Source organism: Falco peregrinus, chromosome 3 (genome assembly GCF_023634155.1).
Source record: "Falco peregrinus isolate bFalPer1 chromosome 3, bFalPer1.pri, whole genome shotgun sequence".
Taxonomy (NCBI): domain Eukaryota; kingdom Metazoa; phylum Chordata; class Aves; order Falconiformes; family Falconidae; genus Falco; species Falco peregrinus.
The window spans coordinates 29,403,589-29,413,640 of NC_073723.1; the positions used below are offsets into that span (position 1 = coordinate 29,403,589).

The 10,052-nt window shown below is 39.0% G+C and overlaps 1 protein-coding gene across 1 annotated transcript; it reads left to right on the forward strand.

Annotated features, from left to right (window-relative positions):
- The first annotated feature begins 1,458 nt into the window (after positions 1–1,458).
- Positions 1,459–9,396, forward strand: FBXO43 (F-box protein 43). Its single transcript, XM_027777694.2, has 5 exons — positions 1,459–1,524; positions 5,088–6,616; positions 7,523–7,628; positions 8,507–8,692; positions 8,782–9,396. The coding sequence occupies exons 2-5, from the start codon at positions 5,136–5,138 to the stop codon at positions 9,028–9,030; spliced, it is 2,022 nt and encodes a 673-aa protein (XP_027633495.1). The 5' UTR covers positions 1,459–1,524; positions 5,088–5,135; the 3' UTR covers positions 9,031–9,396.
- Positions 9,397–10,052: the final 656 nt, after the last annotated feature.

The following is a 10,052-nucleotide window of genomic DNA, read 5'->3' on the forward strand; positions in this document are numbered from 1 at the left end:
AGGCGTTGCTCTTAGAGTCACACACGAAGATTTTCCATCCCTCGTTCAGACCCGACATTGCGCCGGTGGAGGGAGAAAACTGGAAGTGTAAGCAGGGAAAGAACCAGAAAAATGAGAGATAACCCAGAGTAAACGTTACATTAGCGAGGTGGAGGAATACCCAGCAGAAGGTGAAAAATAAACAATGATTCACTCGGCCTTTCCTATGTCTCTGTGTAGCAAGCACCTGCTTCCCCCCCGGGGAAGCTGCTGCAAGGGCCTGCCGGTTCCCCGCCGCCGGCAGCCCCCCCCCCCCCCCCCGCGCCTGTTTGAGGCCAGCAGGTAGGCAGGTGAGCCTGTGTAGCCCCACGTTATCCTTACCGAGCTCAGGAAAAACAGGCACCCAAGTGTTTTTGTTTTTAATCCAGATTAACTAAAAACACGGCAAAAACTAGGCGATATCAAGGGGCACCTCCCACCCGATTGACAGCTGACTTAAAGGAGACAAGCGCTCTGTGATTGCTTTGTTCCTGGGTCGTCGGGTACAAATTTACTAATTAACTCGGATTAATTAGCGACGTTACGGCTCAAGCTTAAAGGCTGTGGTGCAGATGAGGTTCATTAGCTGCGAAAGCCTCTGGCTGGCCGTGATCGACCAGCGCCTCTGAAGCCGCCCCCTTCAGCTCTGGCGCCCCCGGGAGGGAGCTGAGAGGGCTCTCACAGAGGCGGGAAAGCCTCTCCCTCACAGGGCACCTGAGAAGAAGCAGAGCAAAGGGAGGAACGACTCAGGGGCGCTGTTAGTGGTGGGCTGGGTGCGGCGGAGGCCGTAGGGATGAAGCGTAAAGCGTGAGGAGAAAGGCGAACCTTGCCCGTATCAGTTCGTGCCCCGAAGGAACGCGTTCTGCCGCTCGGCAGAGCCGCTCTCCTCAGGCTCCCCGCCCCAAGGCGGCGCCGCTCTCCCGAGGGCCGCAGCGCGGCAGCGGTTGGTAAGGGCGGGTAGTTCAAATCCAAGCGAGGGAAAGCAGCGGCCGCCGCACGCGAGGAGCCGGTGTGGGTGGAGAGAAGCCAAGCGGCTCCTCGCTAAGGGCAACGGGCCCCAGAGCCAGGTCGGCGAGCTGCTGAGGCGGCAGGATTCCTGCTCTCTCCAGCCAGCCGGGGAGGGAGGCTCCTCGCCTTCACCCCTTCTTGGGGGGCGCCGCCGACCGCCTCAGCCGCCCTTGGTGGTAGGGGGCCTCTAGGCGCCGTTCCCTGTGCCCAGCGACCTGCTCGATGAGGGGCTGAAACTGTTGCTTTCGTGTCCGTCATCCCAGGTGACCGAGAGACTTTCGGGTGCTGCTCCCTAGGTAGTCGTCAATTATCTTCGTCTCTGGGTAATTAGACGTTGTAGTGAACGCGTGTATAGACCAACTGAAAACTGTCTCAGCTGAATGTTTCTTTTACACCTCTCTCTATGTCCTTTCTCACTTTAGGTTATCGGTAGGGTAAACAACACTTTGAATAGAGTACCTTTGCTTTGGAAGATCTCGAGTTGCTTCACAAACTAGGGTAAGTGACCCACGTATTACAGATAGGATTTAGCCATGCCATCTTCAACATTAATACATTTGAAAGTATTGATGACTTCTCTAGTTCTAGATCTGGGTGCTCAAAGAGCAGAATCTTCAGGTATCTGCAGTAAAACTGACTCTGGTATCTTTTAAACCAGAGAAAATATTCTTTTACCACTAAAACTTTGCCTTTGTTTTCTTAACAACGGTGAACAGTGGAAAAAAAAAAGTACAGAAAGCATCTTGTTTGAGGCATAAATGTTCAGTGTGTGTTACTAGTGAATGTAAATTAGTACCAGCAACAGGCACCACTCTATCCTAGAACTCGTGTCTAAATTACAGGCGCTATTTACACTGCCTTCTAGTAACCCATGTTTTTACCACTTCAGGAGGCTCTGTAAGATTAGGCTTGTCAGAAATTGTTCCTTGCCTAAACGTCCAAATCCTGTTCTTAATTTAGTTTGGGTCTCTGAATATGAAATATTCTGTTCTGTAAATTGTCAGGAAGTTTGCAGCTGATTTGTAGATCAATTTGAGAACTACAAAATTAATAATAGGTACGAGAAATGTGTAGAGCACAAGAATCTACGCTTAGCAGATATGGATTTTATTCCTTCCTCTATAACTGACTTGCTGTGTGACTAGTCTTTTCTTCCCTGCACATCTGTTTTATGATGTCTAAAACAACGTTAATAATACTTTTAGAATTTACTTCAAGATCCTCAAATGAGAAGGACTTGATGTCATGTATCAAATCCAGTAGACGAAACCTTTCTCCTGATTAAAAAAGCAAGTGCTTATAAAACAGTAGACAAGTCATAAGAGTTTTTATTAGGCATCTCTTATGAGTAGCATGACGCTCAATCATGTGGTGTTCAGCACCTCTGAAGGGCTTTCCCTTCTGTACTGTGTTAGTAAAATGAGACCTTGTGTCAAATTAAATCTTAATTTGCACAGGTAATACGTTTTGGGGGGAAAAAGTAAGTATACAAACCTGAGGTGTATACTGGGATTTACTGTAAAGAAGTATAATGGACATTGCTCACTCGGTGTCTGTAATTGCAGTGGCTTCCCTATAATTTTTCAAGTGCTGCTCAAAATCGATACTGTAAGCTCACAGGCTCCACCTGCTGGGCGTTGGCGTATTTACAGGTTTTCGGCTTTTAGGCTACCAACGCTCCTTTTAACACTGCTATTTTGATCTCCCCTACAGCTGCAAAAACTTGTTTTTCTGTGATTTTTACGTTACTTGAAACACAGGTTTGCTTAATTCTTTTTTTATTGTCATATTTTAAATTTACTATACTCTTAGTTGTTAATAATATTAGGTATTTTCTCCCATGGAATGTCCTGAGAATGAAACATCAGGGTAATCGTGGGTATGTGACCCCTTTTTTTTTTTTTTTTTTTTTTTGGTGGGATTGGGATTTTGTATAGCAGTCTCTAAATAGCATTAAGAGTTTAAATCTCTGCCCATCAGCATTTTTGGTAGGAGTATCTCCTGGCAATGTTCATTAACTAACTGCAGTTCACCAAAATTCAGGGGGGGAAAAAACCCCACATACCTGTTCTTTCTTTAGATTACACAAAGATAAGGTCTTATTGTTACTACAGGTTTCTTTATAGGTCTTCCTCCTTTTACAAAAAGAGCTATGCTGATGTGGTCCTCTGCTCATAGTGTGAGTAATCAACTGAAGAGCAGCAGTGTACTACACCAAGGCACTTCATACCTTTTTCCTATATTTTAAACGCTATTTTCCAGTTTGACACTGTTTTCAGCTTATTGCCTAAAATGTTGAAAAGTGACGCAGATAAAAGGCTAGACACTGCTTTGAGTTGGTCCTGCACTGTCAAGGAAGCTACCCTAGTTTATGTAATAACTAGCTTATGTGTTTTGCATTTGCACTGTCATTTATTTTGCTAAGCAATAAAAGAGAATGAAGAAAAAGCAGCGAGGGAAAACAAATGTGAAGGTAAGGGAAAGGAAGCAGGCCACACTTCAGTTTGTCTTTTTGGAATTATCTTATACTTTGCTTTCCTGGAACAATTCTTCTAAATTACGTGGACGGATTTTTTTTTTTGCATTTTAAATCTGTTTGATTTCTTACTGATATTAGCATGATTCTGTAGGCCTTCATCCAGGTTCTCACAGTCTGCCGTTTGATATCCTGTTCCTTTTGAACTTCTGTAAGCTGCTGTCTCCTCACAGCAGAAAACAAAACGAGACACTTTCTATACTGCAATGATCTTATAAAGTGCCTGTAGTACGGGTCAAAAAATGCTAATAACCCAAGATCAGAGAACAGTCTGTGCGCACCCACCCACCCACAGGCAATTTGGGTTCCTGCTACCTGTATTTGGTGGCTTAGGGCTTGACTAATTCAGGACTATTGGGATATTAGCAGTGTCTTAGTATTTAGTGTTTAAACCACCTTGTAAAGATTCCTATTTCTGTCTGTTCTGGAAATCAGTCAATATTTCCATGCTTTATGTTTCAAAATACCAGCAATATACCCCAGTAAAAGGTGCTGATTCAAACTTTGAAAGTCTTGCAGTGTTGATGTGAACTGCTACATTTTCTGTGAGAACAGCCCTCATACTGGCATTACTCATAACATGTTTTATACGGTTACTGTGTCTGGTGTATATAGAAGGCAGTGACCTGTTGCCACTGGTTAGGGTGGAGAAACTTTGCCGGGTATGAATGTCAAAAAATGTAAGTCTGTATTCTTATACCTCTTATTTAAATGGGTGCATCAGCCACATGTAACTTTTCTAGGAAAATATATAGTAACTCTTAAAAGCTTTTATACTTACAAAGTTTAAAAGAAATAATCTTTCCATGTACATGGTGAGAGGATGTACAGTCAGTCTGTCAGTTTCTTTTAAAGAGTTTAAAACTTCATAAAACTCAGTTTACTGGCAGAGCTGAGCAAAAGCAGAGAGCTTCTTTACAAAGTAACATTAAAATGTTAAGGCAGGTAAGAATGCACTGTTCACTTTGTAACTAGGGGTTAAATTCTATTCACTCCAGGGTCTGTAGAGATCAAAATAACAGGGATACCTGTGGACTTGTGACTTCATGATTAATCCTCTCATTTTTCTTAAGGAGAAAATGGCATTTGTCTGAACTCATGTATTACTGTAGTTTCTAGTTCTCGAGGACTGAACTGTTAGCGGTTGGATGAACCAGTAACACAATGCTAATAACTCCCTCTCATTCCACTAGAATCAAAACTTTTTTCTCATTTATTTCAGTACAAATGAGACTAATAGCTCTTTTGCTTGTTTGAAGTGTTTTTCCTTGGATGAGAATTGACAGATAAATGAGCTAACTGAATGTATGTTTTAATTTGCCTCACTTACGGTATACTATGCATTTTAATTACTCCCTTTAACCATCTACTTGATAGTAATTTATCTTTGTGTTCATGTATAAGCACTGTTTCTACTAAGACTAATGAAAACACTTTTGTCATGGCTGCTAGCTTGATAGACTTACACAAGGCTTTCTCACTAATCTGAGGGTGTTTTTGTGACTGCTTTTATCATTTGTTTCAGAAATAACATTGGTGTCTTCATCTACAAAGTCCAAGTGCCAAGGAGAAGATGTCAGACAGTCATTCAATAACGTTCAATGTTCTTAAAAGAAATAGATTAACATCTCCCAGCAGTAATTTTAAATACTCCAATTTTAATGACACATGTTGTGCTTCAGTATTTTTGGACAGCAGAGGCAATGAGTCAGTAAAAGATCTTGATGTAGACCATAAAGAAGCACCGAGTGTAACTAGTTTATCATTGCTACAAGAGCATTCTGAGCCCAATCATCCAAATACCCTTTTCCCTGTGACCTCTTGTGAAAATGAAATTAATTCTATCTCCTTATCAGAAAGAAGAGAAGCAAATAGAAGTGTAGATCTTTTTGAAACTCCTAGAGCGAGTAGAAAAGGCTCCTCACTACGCAGGTGGCTGCTTTTATCTAAGGCTGTTCCAGCTGGCACAACTGTAGGATGCTGTGAAAGGCAAGCTAGTTCTTCAGGAAGCAGCAGGAAAAAAATATTCTCTTGTGGTTTGAGCTCTGAAGAAAAACTTCCACAAACTACTTCAGATTCTTCAAAAGGTCAAAGTTACAAACCTCTGACAACTAGCACCTCAAAAACTGAAGACTCTAATCCTGTTTGCCCAAAAAGGAGACTTTCCTTTTCACAACAAAGGACTTCTACGCTAGATGAGTCCAAATGTAAGGACCCCTTATTGCTAGAACCAGAATGTTTATCTCCAATTCAGTGTAAGGATATTACTGTTAGTAACACCAATGAATTAAATGAAAGTGTCCTTATGAATGTTAGTGGTGGGTTGCTTAGGACTCCTACTTATGTAGGTGTGTTACCTGAGACCAATGAGGGTAAGTTCGTGACTTCTATCAACAGTCTTGTAGAGAACTTTAACTTTGAACTATGTGATACAAAGTCTCCCCCTGCCAGGGTGGCAAGTTACCCAGATCTTTCAACACCTGAGGACAGTGGATATAATTCACTTCATTTGGACAAATCGGGAGACTCATTGTCTGATCATGAGGGATCTTTCCAAGAGTTCTTCCAAAAACATAAAGAAGGTTCCAACATACTAGATAGTAAGAGAAAGACAAGAAAACTTGAGCGAGTTAGAAGGTTATCCACTCTTCGGGAACAGGGCTCACAGTCAGAGACAGAAGATCATCATGGCAGTCCTTCTACATCAACATGTATGTTAACAGAAGAAAGAAACCTTGACAGTGAAGGCCATGCATTAATTTTAGAAGAAGAGCCTAGTGGAGATGTAGTTCGAAGTCATGGAGATCTCTCAAGAACTCCAGCTCTGAAAATAGTTCATGATATTTGCTTGCAAAGACGAAGATCAGACCAAAGTCAAATATCAGAGAATATTGATGGAACAGAAATACTTGCATTAGAACATGTTCTTGCTGGACTTATTGGCAAGAAAATGGGCCTTGAAAAATTAGATATTTTAACAGAATTAAAATACAGAAATTTAAAACATGTTCTTGCTATAGTTTTAGATGCTTTGACAGTGGAAAGTCTATGCAGGTAAGTACTACTCCCCAGCCACCTCCGCCCCAAAAAGGGGAAAATATGTGTTTCTGCAAATAGAAGAATAAGTTCTGGAATAGCAGGTGGTGTCAATAGAATTTTTTTGTTTCTGAGGAAATTAAAAAGTTTTGTCACCATTAACTAAGTGGCTTTTTCTGTGTAGTTCTAAAAATATATTGTATGGGGGAACTAAAAAACTAAACCAACAAAAAGCCAAACATGGGAATTATTAAACTTAAAACTAAATCATAGTACTTACAATTTTACAATGTATTAAACATTTCTTTAAGCCTAGAAAGCAATTTCTTATTAAAAGTTCCTCAATAATGCATAGTACTCAAAAAACCACTTTCTAGATCTGTTCTTATGTATTTAATTTCATCAATTATTTCTAAGTACAAAGATTACTCAAAGAATTTTGGTTCATGACTAATGTTCTACATTAACTTTCAATCAATAGAATCTGTCACTTATTTTGAAGAATTTAAGAATGCCATGTGTGTTAATAGTTACAAAGGGAATGGGAGGATAGGTGGAAGTGTAAGTGCATGGATGTTTTCAGAACACTTAACAATCAAAAATGCGACTTTAGAAACAAACCTGGTAAGTGGCTTATGTGGGAGCAAGAAATTTATTTAATTTTGTAAGTCAAAATATGCTGTTATTTATATCGCAATTGTTTTCTAGACTCTTCTGTTATTCTATACAGTGGTGCATAAGAGTACAAAAGATCTGTGTTTCATAACAATACATTGTATTAGTATATAGCAGTAGTCTGGAAAATAACCAGACGAGTATATGATATCATGCACAAATCTTTAAAAGGTAGTCTTACTATCATGACTTCTGTACAACTCTGCAGAAATGTGAAAGTGGATACTTTTTTAAATTAATTTGTTCCAGTATTTGGAAAGTAAGCAAAACCTGGCGTGAAATCATTGTACAAGATAAAAGTGCAGATAAGAGGAGAAAGTCGTACATAGAACAACACCTGAAAGAGGAAGCTGGGGTAAGGTTTGTCTCAAAGGTAATATTTTTTCAAGTGTGAAAGATGACTAGTCAGAGGAAACTTCTTGTAAAGCTACACAAAGGCAGCTGATACAGTTCCAACATCAATATGTGAAGGATTCTAACAGGAGAATTAATAGCTTTTATTGCTTTTTGAACTGTTTGCAGTTTGAGTACTAGTCTTTCAACCACATAAGACTTTCTCTACCTGTTTTCCTGAGAATCCTGTAGCATCTCTTCCTCAGATGATTCTGGATTTAGATATTAAACCCATACCTTTGTGCCATGCTGTTCCTTATTTTCCATTTCACTCTAGTCTGCAGTGCTGTAGGACCCCCTCTAGACTACTTCCTGATTATTTTCAGGAATGCTTGAAGCTAAGTTTCTTCATGGTGTACTTCTGAACATTGGAAGGACATATAGAAGTTTTTAAAGGGGTATCTAGAAAATCAAACATATTAATAGAAAAGTATTTTTTTCAGATTCTCCACATGTGTATACATATGCACTTCAGTGTAACCTTGCTTTAATTCTGACAAAACTTATGTTTGCTGTTTCAATGCTTGCTGTTGAGTTGTGTCCTAATTCAGAAACGTGAGGACCAGCAGAGAGTGCTAAAAGGCAGCTAGCTTTTCATCCTACTCATTGGACTCTTTTTCTAATGGTTCCTGTCTCTTGTTCCCTTAATAAATATAGACATTTAATGGGAAATACATGTACTATACATAATTTCCTTTTCTAATGTGTTATTGCAGATGGAAAACCAAAAAAGGTGAAAAATAGCTGCAAATTCTAAGAAAACCCTAATTTGCTTGCTTTTGTGTTGTTTTTTTTTGGTTTTTTTGTTTCCCTTTCTTTATAATTATAAAACTTTACCAGGAATATTTCTTGAAAGCTGAAGATGCTGCCACAAGAGTTAATGTTCTCAGTAGATCTGCTCTAAGGCCTGTTCAAGCTCAAGCCAGAACTCCTGTAGCACAAACACCACCATCATACGCTGAACTTAAACCCAGGAGATGCAGTTCTGCTCCCCATTCAACTAGTAGACAGGAAGAATACATAAAAGTAAGTAGCTAAACCCCTTCACTTTCAGGTGTTATAAAACTTTCATTTACTAGAACTAAGTAGCTTTTCTCTCCCTCCTCTTGCTACAGGTTGCTAAAACGCTTTTCACTGACGAAGCTCTAAAACCCTGTCCAAGATGTCAATATCCTGCTAAGTATCAATTGTTAAAGAAATGGGGACTATGTAGCAGAGAGGCATGTGCATTTGAGTTCTGTATTTTATGTCTGTGTGCATTCCATGGGTCAAAAGAATGTAATAGTCTATCTGCAAAACAGAAGAACAAAAAAGATGCTCTTCCGGGAAGTGCCCAAAGCAAAAGAAATTTAAAAAGACTCTAAATTTGTAAGGCGTGTAAGTCCTTATATTAATTCCTCTTCCCCTTCTCCTAAATTTCGAATCTTGTTCATATTATTCCTAAATATATGCATTCTGAAATTCATGTTCAATGTGTTTTTGACAACTTATCAAGATGCCTTCTCACGTACATATCTTAATCAATTTAATATATTTGGTTTCGAAAAGTGAACATTTTAAAACATTTTATGTCTTGTTTTAACTATTCTGTAGTAGCTAGGCATTTACTAACATTTTTTTAATAAAGTATCTTGAATGTACTCCTCAATATCTACCTTACAGCACCTCATAGATGTTTAAAAATGTGATTCTTGTCTTAATGACAAATTAAAGAAATACACTTAAAAAAATATTTTAAATGGGATTTATTTATTCACTTTAAATTACAGTAAATGCTTTAAACATATATTAAAGTGGGGCGTTAGGTACATATGCACAAAATACTCCCTATATAAATGATGTTACCTCAAAAGCAATATATTAGTTGTCTGAATCTTACATCAGTATAATTATTTTGTTATTCTCTTAGCCTCTGTAATGCAAGTCAATATAATAATGATTTCTAAACCAAGCTGATATTTTGTGGATATTCTATTGTACTGATTTTTACAGAGGTTTTCTTTACTTGAAAACTTCAGATGATACAGTATATATTCACATATCTAAATATGCTGTTTCATTACCCTTGTTGTGAGCTTACCTTTATACTTAGCCTAACCTTACTTCAGCTCCAGCTACTGGATAATCTTCATACTTCTGCTTGAATTAAAGTATCATCTACTGCTAGAAATCATTTTTTCTCTAGCTGTAGATTGATTAATGGAATTATCTGATTTTGCTCTTGAACTAAATATGCTGATCCTTCACAGGAAAAGAATTCAGTCTGTTTCTTGGACCTCAAATGATTTTTGTGGTGTGATGGGTTTAAAAAAAAACAACAAAACCAACCCCCCCCCCCCCAGCAATAATAAATAGCTTGCAATACAGGTGATGGAAGTGGACATGG